We start from the raw sequence: 21,310 nt of genomic DNA, 5'->3' as shown, positions 1-21,310 counted from the left end.
TAATTATTTAGTATCTAATATAAATTATTCAGTATCTACTAGGAATTATTCAGTATCCACTATGAATTATTCAGTATTCACTATGAATGATTCAGTATCCACTATGAATTATTCAGTATTCACTATGAATTATTCAGTATTTACTAGGAATTATTCAGTATCCACTAGGAATTATTCAGTATCCACTATGAATTATTTAGTATTCACTATGAATTATTCAGTATCTACTATGAATTATTCAGTATCCACTATTAATTATTCTGTATCCACTATAAATTATTCAGTATCTAATATGAATTATTTAGTATCTACTATGAATTATTCAGTATTCAATATGAATTATTCAGTATTCAGTATTTACATCTACTATGGCTGATGAATTAGCAACTGTGACAGTACATCTGTAATGTATAGATTGTTTCTGATAAAGTGGACTATGGATTTAAGTGGATGTATCTAATAAATTGGCAGCTAAGTACCAGTAGTCAGGACTGAGTGGCAGACACGCCCACCGTGACTGAGAGTTGTGTTATTGCATCTGCTCTCAGAGAGAGTGTGGAATCTGAGCGGTCAGCCGGCACCCACAGGCAGAAAGGAAGCAGTTTCCCTCCTCAGGAGAGAAAGCACTTCCCTTTTTCTCCTCTGGTGGAAAAGCTTCATTCTTTATGTGCCCTGCATCCGATTTTCCTCAAAGAGCGGGACGTTTACCAAGAGGCAGTGTCTACGGAGGCGTGTTCGGTAGGCTAATGTAGTCGGACCAGCTGAGAGATTACATGACCTTCTAAACTCTGATTAAAGGCTAGTGGATACTGAATAACTCCTAGTGGATACTGAATAATTCCTAGTGGATACTGAATAATTCCTAGTAGATACTGAGTAATTCATAGTGGATACTGAATAATTCATAGTGGATACTGAATAATTCCTAGTAGATACTGAGTAATTCATAGTAGATACTGAATAATTCATAGTGGATGCATATGTATTTATAGTGAATACTAAATATTTAATAGTAGATCCTAAATAATTCAAAGAGGTTACTGAATAATTCATAATGGATACAAAAGAATGCATAGTGAATACGGAATCACTCATATTAGACACTAAATAACTCCTGGTGGATACTGGCTAGTTTACCCAATAATTCATAGTGGATACTGAATAATTCATAGTGGACACTGAGACACTTATAGTAGATACTGAATAATTCATTATAGATACTGAATAAGTCATAGTGGATACATTTTTATTCATAGTGAACACTAAATATTTAATAGAGGTTTCTGTATAATTCATAATGGATACTGACTAATTCATAGTGAATACAGAATAATTCATATTAGATACTCAATAACTCATACTGGATACTGGCTAATTTAGAATGCATACTGAATAGTTTATAATGTATACTGACATTCATAGTGGATACAGAATAATCCATAGTGGACACTGAATAATTCATAGTGGACACTAAATAATTCATAGAGGATACTGAATAATTCATAGTGGTTGCTGCATAATTCATAATAGATACTGACTAATTCATAATGAATACGAAATCATTTGTATTAGACACTGAATAACTCATAGTGGATACTGGCTAATTTAGAATAGACACCCAATAACTCATAGTGGATACTGAATAATTCATAGTGGATACTGAATAATTCATAGTGGTTTATAAGTATTTAAATAAAAAGATTATAAATTAGTTGTTTGTATAAAAGTCCTTTAATGGTAAATTTACGAAGTGCAAACCACGCTTGACTGAGGCAAGGAGGAAAACTCTGGCTGGATTTCTGGGGGGCTTCAATCTGGTGGGACCCAAAGCCAGACCCCCCTTGCCGGGCTGAGGATGGCGGGTCACGAGAAGGAGAGGGGAGAGGAGCAGCTATATAGTGCGTAGTAATGAAGAGGAGGAGTTGGGGCGTGGTCCTTCCCCCAAACTTATAGTTATTACATAACTCCATCAGTTAGTGATAAACAGATCGCTAACTGAAATGAACTGAGGGTCTGCCGTCCAGCCCAGAGAACGACTCCGAGCTGATCTGGCCTTTAGGAAATAAGGTGAGGAGTGTTTGGATGGAGTCCATCACTCAGTTACTGTAAATACTGTAAATGTGCTGTATCCAGGTCATCAGGGCGGTCAGATGTTCCAGGATGCTAATTTTGACTGTTGTGAGTGATTTAACATGGTTGATGTGTGTGTGTGTGTGTGTGTGTGTGTGTGTGTGTGTGTGTGTGTGTGTGTAGGTGAATGTACACAATAGCAGGACATGGCATGACTGCTGCCTTCCTGTTCCTTCTCTCCAGGCATTTCCTCATCCTCTGTTCTGCAGCCTGAGGGCCGCACGAAACGGACAGGATGCCAAGCTGCAGGCACAATTACAGCTCTCACAATTACAGCTCTCACAATTACAGCTCTCACAATTACATAATTACATAGTTACTCAAGTACACAATTACTTTCTATAAAAAAAAACATTAATGTCTCTTAGTTTCTGAATCAGCAGATTAGTTGCTGAGTGGTATGTCAGTGTATTATCGTTATAGCAGTAAATGTAATGATGATTTTCTGGGTGTTTGCTGTACTGTATCAGTATCAGTAGTTTTAGGAAGGATTTGCATGGATTACAGAAAGGCCCATTCTAAACAACAACAATAACCATTGTCTAGTAGCTGAATAAACTGTATAATATTATACAGAAGCTGTAAACAACAATAACCTGTGTTTATATAGTATATATATAACTATAGTGATTCTATAAGTTATAATAACTGAATAATCTGCATAGCAATAGATTGTATGACAGCCACATTTGCAGTTTTATATATATATATATATATATATATATATATATATATATATATATAGATATATATATATATATATCAGAACTGCATATATATAACTACATATATATATATATACATATATGTGTGTGTATATATATATACATATGGTATATATATATATACCATATGTATATATAGATATAGATACTGAATAATTCATAGTAGTTACTGAATAATTCCTAATAGATACTGAATAATTCATAGTGGACACTGAATAATTCATAGTAGATACTGAATAATTTAATAAAAGGCCTTTAAATGCCTCCTTATTTATGATCCATTACCAAGTCACCTGGAATCGTGTTCAGTCTGTTCACTCAGTAATTGTCAGTAAGATTGGTCGATTACTCCATTACTAATGCCGTTCTCTGGCAGCCCTGATCACGATAATCCAGTGCCACTGTGCAGTTTAGGACCATTTAGTGTTGTAGTATTGATCGAGCTGTGGCACTGCGCACCATCCACTTACCAGACGTCTCGTTTGAAAGGGTCAGAAGACAAAGCCTTGTATTGATTACACTTCTAGATTGCAGTGTGTGTTGTGGGAAGGCTGTGTGTTGATAAGATATTGCGCCAGGTTTATTAATAATGTTCTTATTATTTGCAGATCTAGTCCTGTAACGCACACAGTAGTGCTGCTTATCATCATCACAGTCAGCCTTACAGCTGTGGACCAATGACATTAAAGATTTGCCTGCATTATTTATTTTTTTTTTTTTACCCTCGGAAATGGTGATTGGTCGGAATTCTCACGGTCCAGAGTGCTCATTTTCATATTAAAGCATATTAAATAGCTGTATTATAAAGGGCAATACATGTCCACATGTTTGTGGACACCCTCTCTAATTAATGCATTCAGCTACTTTAAGTTGCACCCATTGCTGATACAGATGTGCAAATGCACACACACACACAGCTTGTCTAGTCCCTGTAGAGAAAAAGTACTGCCAATAGAATAGGACTCTCTGGAGCAGATCATCAACATCATGACCCTATTGGCTTCATGCTGCCTAATGCCAGGAGTGGGCTACAGGGGTATAATAAAGCCCCCCAGCATTGAGGAGCTGTGGAGCAGTGGAAGAACTGTGTTCTCTGGAATGATGGTTGTGGAGCTCCATCCAGTACTTTTGGATAGCATAAGTTGGGGAGCTGGGGATAATGAAGTGGGGTGGCGTGCATCATCAACATCCTGACCTCACTAACGTTCTTGTTGCTGAATGCAATCAAATCCTCACAGCAAAGCTCCTCCAAAATCTAGTAAAAAGCCCTTGTTCATTGGATAGTAACAAAAGTAGGATCAACTCTATTAATACCCTTAATTTCAGAAGAAAGCAGGTGTCCCAATACTTTTGTCCATATATTTTCTCTCCATTTGTGCAGTGTTTTATGACTCTGAACTCTGAAAATCTTTTACATTGACTTCCACTAAAAGCTAAAAAGGGTTTTCCTCCTCCTGTAAAGCTGCTGTTTTGGAGATACGAGGTTTGAGTGACAGTGGCCGTACAGTGCATAGACTGATGATTTTCCCTGTGATTTCGGCCCTTTTGCAGCCAGTTGCTGTGTTCGGCCCCTGAAGCCACGCAGCTGTTTACGCTCACACACCCTACACACTGCTGTGAGGCAGCAGCAGGGAATCAACATGACTGATTACATGAATCTGAATATCGTAGCATCTTAATTCTGTGGCAGTGATCTCCAACGCTGTGTACAGGCTTTCGGACATAAGAGGATTCTCCAGATTTCCAGCACGTTTCATCCGGTTACACTCATTAAGTCCTTCAGAATTGTGCTCATCATGCTCCTCCACATGGACTGTTTGTTTACAGCCTCTAGTATGAGGTAGGCTGTTGGTACAGTCATGTGAAAGAATTAGGAGACCCCATGAATGTCCATCACACTGTAGGACTGTTGGAGACTTCTTTAGACTTGACTGACTGATTGACAGAATGGGTTGGGCTGGACTGGCTGAATGGGTGGGGCTTAATGGACTGTCTGAATGATTGGGGTAGAGTGGCTGAATGGGTGAGACTTGACAGGCTGAATGGGTGGGGCTTGTCTGGCTGAATGGGTGGGGTTCGACTGACTGAATAGGTGGGGCTAGACTGGATGAATGGGTGGGACTTGACAGGCTGAATAGGTGGGGCTAGAATGGATGAATGGGTGGGACTTGACAGGCTGAATAGGTGGGGCTAGACTAGATGAATGGGTGGGACTAGACTGGCTGAATGGGTGGAGCTTGATTGACAGAATGGGTTGGGCTGAACTGGCTGAATGGGTGAGACTTGACAGGCTGAATGGGTGGGGCTTGACTGGCTGAATGGGTGGGACTTGACTGACTGAATAGGTGGGGCTAGATTGGATGAATGGGTGGGGCTTGACTGGGTGAATGGGTAGGGCTTAATGGACTGTCTGAATGATTGGGGTAGAGTGGCTGAATGGGTGAGACTTGACAGGCTGAATGGGTGGGGTTCCACTGGCTGAATAGGTGGGGCTAGACTGGATGAATGAGTGGGACTTGACAGGCTGAATAGGTGGGGCTAGACTGGATGAATGGGTGGGACTAGACTGACTGAATGGGTGGGGCTTGATTGACAGAATGGGTTGGGCTGGACTGGCTGAATGGGTGGGACTTGACTGACTGAATGGGTGGGACTTGACTGACTGAATGGGTGGGGCTCGACTGGCTGAATGGGTGGGGCTCGACTGGATGAATGGGTGGGTCTCGACTGGCTGAACGAGTAGAACTAGGCTGACTGAATGAGTGGGGCTCTTTCTTTCTTTACTCATCTTGAGGTTCTGCTCTTGGGCTGAACTTGCTAGGACGTCCTGACCTGGTCATGTTGGTCAGCTGTTCCTCTTGTAGATGATTTAGTGGACAGTGGAACAGCGGCTGATCTCTAACTGTTCTGAGATCAGTTTAAAGCCCTTCCCAGACTCTCACTCTGTATCTCCACCCTTCTTTCTGAAGGCCTCAGAGTGCTCTCTGGATCTGGCCATGGTGATGTAGGACTCTGATTCTTGCTGTAGAGGTTTTCGCTGTGTTAGAGTCTTAAACTAAAGAATCAGTTATTTATTTAATATTTTATAAATTATTAAAGAAATTGATTGCCTGAATCCTGCTTGAAGTTGTTGTAAAATATGTACTTTATATAAATGCTCACACATCAACTGAACTCCTTATTAATGCATGTTGTGTGGCAACCTAAGCCTACTGTTAATCAGCTGCATTGCTTTGCAGAAGGATTGCTTATTTTAATATTTTTAATAAAATCTATTACAGAACATATCGCTGTAACGCAAAAGCTCAGTGGATTTTGTGTATTGAGTTCTTCTATGCATGTGTGTGTCGCGCAGGTGGGGACTCCCCGTGTGGAGCTGACGCTGTCCGAGCTGCAGGAGATGGCCGTACGGCAGCAGCAGCAGATAGAAGCTCAGCAGCAGATGCTGGTGGCCAAGGTAGGCCCTGCCTTTAACCCCACTTTAACTGTCCATTTACATTAGTCAACTAGTCACACTAATCACAAAGTAGTGCATTAGAAGAAGCCCCCTGAGCTCTATTCTCCTCCCACCCCATAATCATATGCTGAAGCCGTGGTCTGTGCATATAACACATAACTAGTCATTAGTGTAAAATAAATAAATAAATAAATAAATAATAATGCCGTGTCAGTGAGCAGTATTTCGTTAGTAGTTTGTTAGTAAAAGGGTCCGACAGCGGCCTATGCTGTGGTCTGAGGTGAGGGTCTGCACTGTAGAAAAGGGTATGTTGTATTTCAGTGAATTCCAGGAATTGAACCCCGGTCTGTTGAGGATGCATTGCTAAACGCTTGGTCGATTACATGTCAGAGAAACTGGAATGGGTGGGACTTGACTGGCTGAATAATTGTGGGGTTTGATTGGCTGAATGGGTGGGGCTTAATGAACTGTCTGAATGGATGGGGTAGAGTGGCTGAATGGTGGGACTTGACTGGCTGGATGACCGTATGAATAGTTGGGACTAGACTGAATGAATAGGAGGGGCTAGACTGGATAAATGGGTGTTGCTTCAGAGGCTAAATGGGTGGGGATTGACTGGCTGAATGAATGGATATGGACTGACTGAATGAGTGAGGCTAAACTGACCGGATGAGAGGGGCTAGACTGATTCGATGAGTGGGACTGGACTGGCTGAACCGGTGGGGATAGACTGTCTGAACGTGTAGGACTAGGCTGACTAAATGAGTGGGACTGGACTGAATAAATGGGTGGGGCTAGACTTGGCTGAATGAATGGGGCTAGACTTGGCTGAATGAATGGGGCTAGACTGAATAAATGGGTGGGGCTAGACTGGCTGAATGGGTGGGGCTTGACTGGCTGAATGGGTGGGGCTTGACTGACTGAATGGGTGGGCCTCGACTGGCTGAATAGGTGGGGCTTGACTGACTGAATGGGTGGGCCTTGACTGGCTGAATAGGTGGGGCTTGACTGACTGAATGGGTGGGGCTTGACTGACTGAATGGGTGGGCCTTGACTGGCTGAATAAGTGGGGCTTGACTGACTGAATGGGTGGGCCTTGACTGGCTGAATGAGTGGGGCTTGACTGACTGAATGGGTGGGCCTTGACTGGCTGAATGAGAGAGGCTAGACTGGCTGAATGAATGAATGGGGCTAGACTGAATAAATGGGTGGGGCTAGACTTGGCTGAATGAATGGGGCTAGACTGAATAAATGGGTGGGGCTAGACTTGGCTGAATGAATGGGGCTAGACTGAATAAATGGGTGGGGCTAGACTTGGCTGAATAGGTTGTGCTAAACTGGCTCAGTGGGTGGGGCTAGACTGAATAAATGGGTGGAGCTAGACTTGGCTAAATGAGCGGGGGCAGACAGACTGAATTAATGGGGCTAGACTGAATAAATGGGTGGGGCTAGACTGAATAAATGGGTGGGGCTAGACTGAAACTGCTGTAATCTGAATGGGGGCAGGTTGCTGTAGGCTGAATAAATGATCATGTGTAAATGTGTCTCCAGTTGTGACATCGCAGCCATGATTAACTCCACAGGCTGTGTTTGCGTGGACACTTCATCAGTGTTTGGGCAGTATGTCAAACTCTTAAAGCTCTCTGGCTTGCTGTGAAGAGCTCGGCTAGACATGCAGGACTTGTTAAGAGCTCGGTGCTCTATTGATCGCAGAGCGGGGAACATGTGTTTAGCTCAGACAGACATGCACACATGGTCATCTGAACACACACACACACACACACACAGACATGTGATCTCCTGATCAAAACAGTCTCAGCTGTCTTCTGTCTGACGGATGGGGCTGGCTTTCCTCCAGTAAGCCGTGTTGGGAGTTGTAGTGGGAGTTTCTGCAGCACTTTCCACACGCAAAGGTAATTCAGAGAGCTTCCCACAGTAAAAATCATTAAAGAAGTTATATCTGCAGAATATTATATATTCTGTGCAGACGTTTAGACCCCTAATTACATTATTATCAAGTGAGTCTTAACTGTAGAAGCTCCAGATCTGATCAGAACAGATAAAGCAGCTGAACATAAATCCAGTAAAAAGGAGAAACAAGAGCTTCTCATTCTGAAGAAAGAAAGTAGTGAGATCTTGTCGGTGAGCTAGTCTGAAGAACAGAGCTCGGTTCCTCCAGGTTTCTCCTGGACGCCCCCCAGTCCAGCCAGCACAGCGTGGAGGATGTGTTCACCTCCATCATCATCAGCAGCAGCAGCAGCAGCAGCTCACCTGATTTACCATCATTAAGCCCTGATTTACCATCAAACCAGGTGTTGATCTGAGGAGAACTCTAAATAACACTAGACTCCATGAGAGAGGAGAACTTTGGAGATGTTCTAATGATGAACACAGTGATGGAGAACCTCCACCACTTTCTGTAGGAGTGTTATTATTAGTGTTTATTCTAATATCAGTGTTTTACTGAGCAGATCAGCAGATTTACACTCTCATGTTCACAGTGCTGTACATAGATTTACGTAAATATTCAGTATAAATAACAAAATGTTCTGGTTATTTATATTAAATTTGACATTTTTAACACATTTTAATAATTACATATTATTCAAATTAATTTGAATAATTGATAACATCCCAAAATTCATTCTGCTGAATCAGCTCCTTCAGAATGATCCAACTGGTCAAAAAATATATGGACACTTGCTCCTCCAGCATTTCTTCTCTGATGGTAGATTGGACTGCTTTGCTGCAGTAACAGCCTTCTGTGAAGACTTTACTAGATGTTTGAACATTGCTGTGAGGATTTGATGACATTCATTCACACTAGAGCATCAGTGAGGTCAGGTACAGATGTTGGTACAGATGATTAGCTCTGCCACTCCAGCTCATCATCAACATCAAAGGTATTGAATGGACCTCCGTCACTCCAGCCAACCCCACAGCCCAATGCTGGGTGGGCTTAATTAATACCCCTCTGGGCTCCAGTTCTATTGGTCGGTGCTTTTCTATGAAGATTATACAGTGGATTATGTAGGTGAGTCACTCATTAGAAGAACTGTCCAGATACTTTTGGCCGGTTTTGAAAATGCTGTAGATAGTGTCTCAGATGAACAGGGGGATTTCTGTGACTAACACACACACACACTCACACACACACACACACACAAGTACACACTATTCACTCAGCTGTGTTGACAGTGTACCATGGGCTGGTTCTGACGTCATTGCTGATCTGGTGTAGTGGTCAGTGTGTTGGAGCTGGCCGCTGTAGACGTGGGCTTTAGGTCAGTGCGTGACGTAGAGATGCTCTAAACCTCAAACAACAACAGGAAGTGGCTCCATGGACACAGGACATGAGATCAGCATGGAGCTGCAGCTGCCAGGAAGAGGGCGGCTGCCAGTGGGTCACTGTGTGTGTGTGTATGTGTTAGAGAGAGAGTGTGTGTGAATGAGTCTAGAAGTTTAGAAAGTGGAGAAAGTCATAGGAGCTTTAATTCAACAAGGCGAGGGGTTGGTTCCTCGTGGTTCTCCAGTAGAGAAAGGCGAGGGTTGTGGGATCAGGATGAAGACTGACTCTTGATTTTAAAACCAGACTGGACTCAGAACTGGAGCATCTCTTCAGCTCATTGATCACAAGGTAAACGCCCAGCTCCTGAGCCCTTCTGCAGATGTGGAGGGTCCACGGAATCAAGCGATGTGTGCACGTTCGCATCGTCGCTGTCACTCAGAAATCCTTATTGTATCTTTGTTGTTGTTGTTTTTCTCTTTTCTCCATCATGTGAATCTGACAGTTGTTCTTTTATACTGTATCAGAACTTCATGATGAACGGACCAATAGGATTGCTCCAAAATGACCTGGAATAATAATAATGATTTTTCATTGACCATTAAAATAGAATCACATTATCACATTCTACATTCCCATTTTGGAGATATAAGGTTTTGTGTGACAGTGATGATGTAATATTTGTCATTATTCAGTTATTCTATTAATATAATAAGATTATTGAACCTGTTTTTTTAGTGGAATTATTAGCCAGTGAAATAAAATCAGTAAATAAAATAAAAACAAGTACAACATAATCTCTGTAGTTAAATCAATTATAATTTGCCATAATAATACATTTTATTTTATTCATTAAACCTATTAATTACTGGCGTGAAATGTTGAACTGTAAATATATTTCGTCAAGTATCAGGTATTAATGATATTAGAACTTCATACTGGATATTAATGTTATTAGAGCTTCATACTGGATATTAATGTTATTAGAGCTTCATTCTGGATATTAATGCTATTAGAGCTTCATACTGGATATTAATGTTATTAGAGCTTCATTCTGGATATTAATGCTATTAGAGCTTCATACTGGATATTAATGCTATTAGAACTTCATACTGGATATTAATGTTATTAGAGCTTCATACTGGATATTTATGTTATTAGAACTTCATACTGGATATTAATGTTATTAGAGCTTCATTCTGGATATTAATGATATTAGAGCTTCATACTGGATATTAATGTTATTAGAGCTTCATACTGGATATTAATGCTATTAGAGCTTCATTCTGGATATTAATGTTATTAGAGCTTCATTCTGGATATTAATGTTATTAGAGCTTCATACTGGATATTAATATTATTAGAGCTTCATACTGGATATTAATTTTATTAGAACTTCATACTGGATATTAATGTTATTAGAACTTCATACTGGATATTAATGTTATTAGAGCTTCATTCTGGATATTAATGTTATTAGAGCTTCATACTGGATATTTATGTTATTAGAACTTCATACTGGATATTAATGTTATTAGAGCTTCATTCTGGATATTAATGATATTAGAGCTTCATACTGGATATTAATGTCATTAGAGCTTCATTCTGGATATTAATGATATTAGAGCTTCATACTGGATATTAATGTTATTAGAACTTCATACTGGATATTAATGTTATTAGAGCTTCATTCTGGATATTAATGATATTAGAGCTTCATACTGGATATTAATGTTATTAGAACTTCATACTGGATATTAATGTTATTAGAGCTTCATTCTGGATATTAATGATATTAGAGCTTCATACTGGATATTAATGTTATTAGAGCTTCATACTGGATATTAATGCTATTAGAGCTTCATTCTGGATATTAATGTTATTAGAGCTTCATTCTGGATATTAATGTTATTAGAGCTTCATACTGGATATTAATGCTATTAGAACTTCATACTGGATATTAATGTTATTAGAGCTTCATACTGGATATTAATATTATTAGAGCTTCATACTGGATATTAATTTTATTAGAACTTCATACTGGATATTAATGTTATTAGAACTTCATACTGGATATTAATGTTATTAGAGCTTCATTCTGGATATTAATGTTATTAGAGCTTCATACTGGATATTTATGTTATTAGAACTTCATACTGGATATTAATGTTATTAGAGCTTCATTCTGGATATTAATGATATTAGAGCTTCATACTGGATATTAATGTTATTAGAACTTCATACTGGATATTAATGTTATTAGAGCTTCATTCTGGATATTAATGATATTAGAGCTTCATACTGGATATTAATGTTATTAGAACTTCATACTGGATATTAATGTTATTAGAGCTTCATTCTGGATATTAATGATATTAGAGCTTCATACTGGATATTAATGTTATTAGAGCTTCATACTGGATATTAATGCTATTAGAGCTTCATTCTGGATATTAATGTTATTAGAGCTTCATTCTGGATATTAATGATATTAGAGCTTCATACTGGATATTAATGTTATTAGAACTTCATACTGGATATTAATGTTATTAGAGCTTCATACTGGATATTAATTTTATTAGAACTTCATACTGGATATTAATGATATTAGAGCTTCATACTGGATATTAATGTTATTAGAACTTCATACTGGATATTAATGTTATTAGAGCTTCATACTGGATATTAATTTTATTAGAACTTCATACTGGATATTAATGTTATTAGAGCTTCATTCTGGATATTAATGTTATTAGAGCTTCATTCTGGATATTAATGTTATTAGAGCTTCATACTGGATATTTATGTTATTAGCACTTCATACTGTATATTAATGTTATTAGAGCTTCATACCGGATATTAATGCTATTAGAGACTTCATACTGGATATTAATGTTATTAGAGCTTCATACTGGATATTAATTTTATTAGAACTTCATACTGGATATTAATGTTATTAGAGCTTCATTCTAGATATTAATACTATTAGAGCTTCATACTGGATATTTATGTTATTAGAACTTCATACTGGATATTAATGCTATTAGAGCTTCATACTGGATATTAATGTTATTAGAACTTCATACTGGATATTAATATTATTAGAGCTTCATTCTGGATATTAGAGGGGAGGTAGCAGCTCTGCAGTAAAACGCTCTTTTTGTCTGTTTGTTCGTCTAACGCTGGATTGTGTCGAGTCAACACTCGGTGTGTGTTAGGCTGGGCTTTGTGTTTGTTCATTCTAGAGAAAACCTGACTGTGCTGGTCAGCACATGCTCTCTCTCTCTCTCTCTCTTTCTCTGTTTTTCACACACTCACTTTTTCAGTTTTCTATATGATCTTGTTATTGATCCTGCAGTCTGTGTTTCTTCCACACATCAGTGAAAGAACGGGAGGTTTTGAAGAGCTCACTGAACTCCAGCGTGGTTCTGTATGTAATAGGAGACACCGCTGCACCAACAACAACAAGTCAGCTGGTGAAATTTCCTCCCTCCTAGATCTTCCTCCATCAGCTGTGAGTGGTGTTATTATTGAACAGTGGAAGAGTTTAGGAGGAACAGCTCACAGAGAGCAGCTCAGTATCCACCGAGTGTCTGTCAGACCACGTAAAGTTACAGAGCGGGGTCAGGGCCGAGTGCTGAGCTCAGAGCAGAGTGCAGAGAAGCCTCCAACTGATTCAGTAACCTGTCATGCTGCTGCTGCTGTTAGAGCTTAGAGCAAAGGAGGACCAGCTCCATATTAATAATGCCTATGGGTTTAGAATGGGAGGTCATATATGATATTTAATAGTTTTTAATTTTCTGTCCCGTCCATCCTCTTCCTCCTCCTGTTGTTTTACACCCGTTCCTCTGCTCGTACAGCTCTCCTCTGTTCGTTCTGAGGTGTGTCCAGCATGTGTGTAGCCCACGTGCCGCATGTTCACACAGTGCCGATTGTTCCAGTTGTTCCTTCCCAGCCTGAAATTCACCCCCCCCCTCTCTCACGCCCCTCCACTCCCTCTTTCCCCCTGTGTGTGTATGTGTGTGTGTGTTGTAGGAGCAGCGTTTGCGGTATCTGAAGCAGCAGGACCCTCGGCAGGCCGCGTGTGAGCCGGAGAAGCTCCAGAAGCTGAGGGAGAGAGTGGAGAGCCAGGAGGCGAAGCTGAAGAAAATCCGCGCTATGAGGGGTCAGGTGGACTACAGCAAGATCATCAACGGCAGCCTGTGTACGTACATCCCGCTCACGCACACTCGTATTGTGTTCACACTGCTTCTGTTAATCTCATTTATAGAGTAAGTCCATGTTCTACATGGACAAAAGTATTGGGACACCTGCTCATTCACTGTTTCTTCTGAAATCAAGGGTATTTAAAGAGTTGATGCTGCTTTTGTTGGAGTAACTGTCTCTACTGTCCAGAGAAGAAGACTTTCTACTAGGTTTTGGATTTGTGGAGGATTTAACAACATGAGCTTTAGTGAGATCAGGATGTTGGATGATGATCGCCACACAAACTCATCCCAAAAGTACTGGACCACCACCATCATTCCAGAGAACACAGTTCTTCCACTGCTCCACAGCTCCTCAATGCTGGGGGGCTTTATATACCCCTCTAACCCACGCCTGGCATTAGGCAGCATGGAGCCATTAGGTTATCTGAGTCCTATTCTATTGGCAGTGCTTCTTCTCTACAGTGACTAGACAAGCTGTGTGTGTGCATTTGCACATGTGTGCCAGCCACAAGCCAAGGTTTTGCAGTTCTGCAGACTGGTTGGAGCTGACAGGAAGGCCACAGTAACTCAGAGAATCAGTCTGAACAATGGTAGAGAGCAGAGAAGCTCCTTAGAATGAACACCAGCACTTCCAACCTTGAGGAGGATGAAGCTACAACAGCAGAAGACCACGTCAGGTTCCACTACTGTCAGCCAAGAACAGAAGGCTGAGGCTGCAGTGGCTCAGCACAGGCTCACCAACACTGGGCAGACTGGGGAAAGACTGAAGACACATAGCCTGGTTGAGTCTATGGACCCAACCTGCTTTGTGTGGACAGTCCAGGCTGGTGGAGGTGGTGGTGTAACGGTGTGGGGAGGGTTTTCTTGGCGCACTTTGGGCTGGGCCTTTAAATCCAGTCCGTCATCGCTTAAATCCCACAAGCTATTTGAGCATTGCCTATCCCTTCATGACCACAGATGACCATCTTCTAACAGCTACTGAACACCAGCAAGGTGGAGCTACAAGAGAAGGGTTTCTGATAAAGTGGCCAGGGGGTAGCGACCCCAGCCTTTTTTTTTTTTTTGCACTATTTTCAGTGCATGTGGTGGGCACTCCCTCTTAGCTGCAGCTGTGTGTCCTGATGGCTCAGTGTATGTATGTATATATGTGTGTGTGTGTGTGTGTGTGTGTGTGTGTGTGTTTCTGAAGCATCTGTTCTGGTCAGGGTGTGTCGGAGGCCTGTGATGGTTTTAGTTCTCCAGACTCCAAATTCCAGTGCCTCAAAGCTAGCAGCAGCTAGTGCTCTGTTATTGCTTGGTCACATGACATGTTCACTATGTGGACAGCCCCTGGGTGGACAGTTGTCATTAAATTCATTTCACTGGTCATCACACACTCCACACACACTTTGGTTTCCGTCTCAGAAGGTCGGTTTTGAGAGAGAGCTCATTAATAACACACATATATATAGTCTTGTGTAATAGTGTGTAATTGGACTATGTGTGTGTGTGTGTGTGTGTGTGTGTGTGTGTGTAGCGGCGGAGATAGAGCATGTGAGCAATCTGTTCCAGGAGAAGCAGGCGGAGCTGCAACACGCTGTGCTGAAGGTGGATCAGCTCACACAGCAGCTGGATGACCTTCGGCATGGACGGCTAAACGGCCTGCAGCCTGTTGGGGCGCCACTGAGCGGGACAGCCGCGCTGGAGCTTCGAAAACTTTACCAGGAGCTACAGGTACCACACACACACATACACACACACACTCAGCTTAGCCCTGTTAGACCACTATGGCATTTAATGCATTAAAATGAGAAATGGTGTATGGGTATAGATGGGGTATAGATGGGGTATGGATGGGGTATGGATGGGTATAGACAGGTTTCTGATAAAATGGCCAGGTTGTAGCAACCCCAGTAATCAACATGTGGTAGGCACTCTCACCGAGCTGCAGTAATGTGTTCTGTTGACCAGGATGGATGCTATGAATGGATATATGTGGGTATAGATGGGAATAGATTGGTATGGATGGGATGGCCATTGATGGGTGGCCACATGGTGATGGAAGTTGGTGATGGTAAGGATAGATATGTGTGGTTATGGATAGGGATAGATGGGTACTTGTATAAATGGGTATTGTTGGCAGGGTACAGTTGGGTATAGATAGGTATGAGCGGGTATGGATGAGTACAGATGTGTATAATGAAGTATGGGTGGGTATAGATAGATATAGATGGAAATGAATGGGTACAGAGAGGTATAGATGGGTATAGATGGTATGGATTAATATAGTTGGTATGGATGGGTATAGATGGGTATAGATGGGTATGGATGGGTATAGGTATGTATAATTAAGTATGGATGGGTAAAGGTATGTATAATTAAGTATGGATGGGTATAGATGTGTATAATTAAGTATGGATGGGTATAGATGGAAATAGATGAGTATGGATAGGTATAGATAGGTATGGATAGGTACTGATGTGTATAATTACATATGGATAGGTATAGCTGGGTATGGGTGGGTATAGATGTGTATAATTAAGTATGGATGGGTATAGATGGAAATAGATGAGTATGGATAGGTATAGATAGGTATGGATAGGTATTGATGTGTATAATTACATATGGATGGGTATAGATAGGTATAAAGGGTATAGATGGTATGGCTGAATATAGTTGGTATAGATGATGTGGATACATATAGATGGTATGGATGGGTATAGATGGGTATGAATTGGTATAGATGGATGTAGATAGGTATAAATGGGTATATATTTGTATAGTATTTGATTGCATTTGGGAAATGGGAAATGATGGGTATAGATGTGCATGTATGGGTACAGGTGGGTATAAATGGGTATGGATGGCTATAGATGGATATTGAGTTGTATGTATGGGTATGAACGGGGATAGGCCAAAATGGATGGGTACAGAGGGGTATAGATGGGTATTTGTTTAGGCTAAAATAATACAGACCAGATGAAATGTGGTTTAATAAATTTGGGAAAGTAGTGGGCTACACAGTATCATTATCAGGATGCAGGACCTATGACTGGGCTGGTTTGGGGAATGAGTTCTAACCATTATGTTATTTGCAGTAAGAACAAAATCATGCTATAATTTGATATGGATTATTTCATATTCATATCTCATTAAAACAAGCAGGTTTTAATTTTGTCCTTTTCTTCTGAGGTGTTTTTTTTCTTTGGGATAATTATTAATACACTTCAGTTATTATGAGCTCAGCTGGAAATCTGACTCGAGTATTAGCCAACTCTTATTTAAAACATAAACACTGATTCATGATAAGAAGGATGGACTTTCCATGAGCCAGAGGGAATAAACGACGTGTTAGGTTCTGAGTTTACGTGTTAGTTTATGCACTTGCCTGAATCTTGTTTATGGAAAAGTTGTTTATGACTCGGTTTCGCTCCCCAGAGATTTCAGATAAAAGCACATAGATGATGAGCTGCATTAATACATTAACTAAAGCCAGAGCGAACATTCGAGAATGAAAAGAGTCAGTCTGTAACCGCAGTCAGATAGATGTAACTTTCAGCTGTGTGTGAGTGTGTGTGTGAGAGTGAGTGAGTGTGGTGTTCAAAATAAATCATATAATTATATATATATATATATATATATATATATATAATACACACAGTACTATGAGATGTTCTGGGCAAAAATAAACCTGTGTGTGTATTATTTGTGTGTGTGTGTGTGTGTGTGTGTGTTTGTGTGTGTTTGTGTGTGTGTTGGGTTTGTTTGGACACTCAGATCCGGAACAAACTGAATCAGGAACAGAACAGTAAGCTGCAGCAGCACAAGGACATGCTGAATAAACGCAACCTAGAAGTGACCATGATGGACAAACGCATTGAGGACCTGAGAGAGCGACTCTACAAAAAGAAAGCTGAGGTGTGTTTGTTGGATGGTTGGATGGATTAGAGGGTGAATGGATGGACTGAAGGATGGATGGATGGATGGATGGGTGGGTGGGTGGATGGATGGGTGGGTGGGTGGTTGGATGGAGGAATGGATGGATGGATGGGTGGATGGATGGGTGGATAGATGGATGGATGGATTAATAGATAGATCTTTCTGCTTTAATTAACCTTCTCTTCTCTGCTCCTCTCTTCCCTGCTCTTCTCCTGTAGTTGAATCGGATGAATGGTCCTCCCTCTCCACAGCCAGGTGCTGTTAGTTCTGGTCGTGTTGCAGCTGTGTTTCCATATATCCAGGTTCCGGCAGTGGGCAGGCAGGATGGGGACTACACTTTACCCCCAGACCCTCTCAAACCACACACACTTTCTGCCCCAGTCAACCACATTCGGTCCAAATCAGGTGAGTCCACATCTGCAGAATCTACTAAGAATTATTCAGTATCCACTATGAATTATTCAGTACCCACTATGAATTATTCAGTATCCACTATGAAGTGATCAGTACCCACTATGAATTATTCAGTACCCACTATGAATTATTCAGTATCCACTATGAATTATTCAGTACCCACTATGAATTATTCAGTATCCACTATGAAGTGATCAGTACCCACTATGAATTATTCAGTATCCACTATGAATTATTCAGTACCCACTATGAATTATTCAGTATCCACTATGAATTATTTAATATCCACTATGAATTACTTAGTATCCACTGTGAATTATTCAGTAACTACTTTGAATTATTCAGTGTGTTAGGAATTATTTAGTAACTACTATGAATTATTTAATATCCACTATGAATTACTTAGTATCCACTGCGAATTATTTAGTAACTACTATGAATTATTTAGTATCATCTATGAATGATTCAGTATCTATTAGGAATTATTCAGTATCCACTGCAAATTATTCAGTATCCACTATGAATTATTCAGTATCCACTGCAAATTATTCAGTATCCACTATGAATTATTCAGTATCTACTAGTATCTACGAGTTGAGGTGAGGGGTTAAAAATTCACATTTCCCATGAAGCTCATATTTATGTGAAAGCCATGCTGCCCCAGAGATCACAGTAGAACATTACTTATAAGAGGGAGTTCCTCACACAGTCTGAGTGATGATGAATTACTGATGGACACTCAAGCTCATCACCTCTTAGTGCTGTGTTCATCACTGTCCAGCCTTACTGTCCCTGCAGTCCCGACTGTAATGGAGGAAATCACTGTTCTGATAAAACGTCTCTCTTCATTTTGTGTCTCTTCTTTTTTCTCTCACTATGACAACATTCCAGTAAGACTCTTTATTCACTGCTGGGGAGGAAGACGCCAGTGTGTCTTCCCATCCAAAAGATGGCGCGACATAACGAACATCTTCGATTAGAAATGCACTGTCACTGATTTCATGCTTCAGTTTAGGGCTGGGCGATATTGGCCAAAAAATATTATTATTGATTATTTGTTTTATATTAATATTAAATATTACATTTTGTACAGGTCTCCCTGTTAAGCCGCAGTAGGTTAAAGTTAGTCTTCTCTCAGCATTGAGCTGTGGAGCCATGGAATGATGGTGGAGCTCCATCCAGTACTTTAGGGATGAGTTGGGAAGGATCCAACATTTTGACCTCACTAACGCTCTTGTTGCAGAATGCAATCAAATCCTCACAGCAGTGCTCCAGCTCCAAAATCCAGTAGAATCTAGTGACAACTCTTCTTAATAGTCTTGATTACAGAAGAAACACTGAATGAGCAGGTGTCCCAATACTTTTGTCCATATAATGTTTTTGGAAATTGTAGAAATTCAAGAATTAGAAGTGAAAAATTAATGATTGTGCTACTCAGTCGTACTGCTCAGAGGCACATTGTGTTTCTGTTGCAGTTCTGTTGGGAAAAGCTTGATTATCAATACTGAATATTGATCCGATTATCAATTATGAAAAATTGATCGATTATTGCTTATTATCGCCCAGACCTACTCGAATTCATCTTTTTAATATTTTGTTTTCTCAGCTTTTCTGTTCTAACACATTCTTTTGTATTCTGTCATGTCCTGCCTCTCCTCCTCCCCCTGTATTTGTCTCTCTTGCCCGTTGTTGGTGTGTGTTGTGGGGGGCCGCCGGGCTGGGTTGGCACCCGCAGAGGACGATGGGGTGAGGAAGCCTGCAGGCCCCTGGAAGGTCTCAGACTTAGACATCATAGTGGACCCTGTGGTGGCCTCCGCTGAGCCCAGAGAGGGGCCCGGGTCCCCCGCAGGCTCCGACTGTGCTTCCTGTGAGTTTACAGCTCCGAACAGGGACCTGAAGACTGAGTGTTACAGGCCAGGAATGAGCTAAGCTGACTAAACGCCACGCTGCTTTCTGCTCTATAACTCACCGCAGTGTGATTCCACTTTCTGCTAATTTCTGGGTTTGAAGTGCAGTGTGATGCAGGACGATGACCATGGCTGAATATTTGGTCGTCTGTTTAGATCTAGAGGAATTTGCTAATCTAATGTATTGCTATGGAAAGCATGACATCACATTTTGCTTTTGAAGGATTGCGTACGATTGCTAATTACAGGTATTTACCTGCCCGGCTAACTGGAACGAAAAAAAAAAAACTAACAAAAACATATATAAAAAATATATATAAAATATATATAATTTGGTGTTTTATGTTCCAAAATTACCAGTTCTGTAAATTACCAATTCATGTAATTTAGGCTGGTTTTAAAGGTGCCATAAATCCATTTCTTGAGAATTTTAAACTCTTTAAAACATTTTTGACCATCCCTCCTGAAAACGTCCTATCCCCCCTGGACACGTCCTATCCCCCCTGGACACGTCCTATCCCCCCTGACATGTCCTATCTCCCTGGACACGTCCTATCCCCCTGGACACGTCCTATCCCCCCTGGACATGTCCTATCCCCCTGGACACATCCTATCTTATCCCCCCTGGACATGTCCTATCTCCCTGGACACATCCTGTCCCCCCAGACACGTCCTATCCCCCCGGACACGTCCTATCCCACCGGACACGTTCTATCCCCACCGGACACGTCCTATCCCCCCAGACACGTCCTATCCCCACCGGAGACGTCCTATCCCCACCGGACACGTCCTATCCCCCCAGACACGTCCTATCCCCACCGGAGACGTCCTATCCCCACCGGAGACGTCCTATCCCCCCGGACACATCCTATCCCCCCTGGACACGTTCTATCCCACCGGACATGTCCTATCCCCCCAGACACGTCCTATCCCACCAGACACATCCTATCCCCACCGGAGACATCCTATCCCCACCGGAGACATCCTATCCCCCCGGACACGTCCTATCCCCCCCGGACACATTCTATCCCCCCCCCAAACACCTCCTATCCCCCCCAGACAAGAGAGCACCATCTACCCACCCGGAGAGAGCACCGTGCTCTCTCAGACCCCGGATGCTGATGGCGAAGCGGCATGGCTCGGGATTTGAACTCCCGACCCCCCTGGCCCCCCTGGGCCATAGTGGTAGGGACTTGTGACCGCCCGGGCCATAGTGGTAGCTCAATAGCCCGCTGAGCTACGGTGCCCCGTTTGTTGTGCCTTAA

The 21,310-nt window shown here is 41.4% G+C and overlaps 1 protein-coding gene across 5 annotated transcripts in view; it reads left to right on the top strand.

Moving 5' to 3' along the window:
* ppp1r13ba (protein phosphatase 1, regulatory subunit 13Ba) overlaps positions 1-21,310 on the top strand; it is a 79,244-nt gene that overhangs the window by 43,054 nt on the left and 14,880 nt on the right. For 4 of the 5 annotated variants that reach the window (XM_072688977.1, XM_072688975.1, XM_072688980.1 and 1 more), the window contains 6 exons: positions 6,211-6,312; positions 13,634-13,802; positions 15,323-15,519; positions 17,563-17,703; positions 17,943-18,129; positions 19,874-20,005. In XM_072688977.1, coding sequence (XP_072545078.1) covers positions 6,211-6,312; positions 13,634-13,802; positions 15,323-15,519; positions 17,563-17,703; positions 17,943-18,129; positions 19,874-20,005 — 928 coding nt within the window. The remainder of the gene's footprint in view (positions 1-6,210; positions 6,313-13,633; positions 13,803-15,322; positions 15,520-17,562; positions 17,704-17,942; positions 18,130-19,873; positions 20,006-21,310) is intronic. The other variant, XM_072688978.1, reaches the window with a different exon arrangement.

Source organism: Salminus brasiliensis, chromosome 10, assembly GCF_030463535.1.
Source record: "Salminus brasiliensis chromosome 10, fSalBra1.hap2, whole genome shotgun sequence".
Classification (NCBI taxonomy): domain Eukaryota; kingdom Metazoa; phylum Chordata; class Actinopteri; order Characiformes; family Bryconidae; genus Salminus; species Salminus brasiliensis.
Note: the sequence above shows the minus strand (reverse complement) of the source record. Positions and strands in the feature narration are given on the sequence as shown.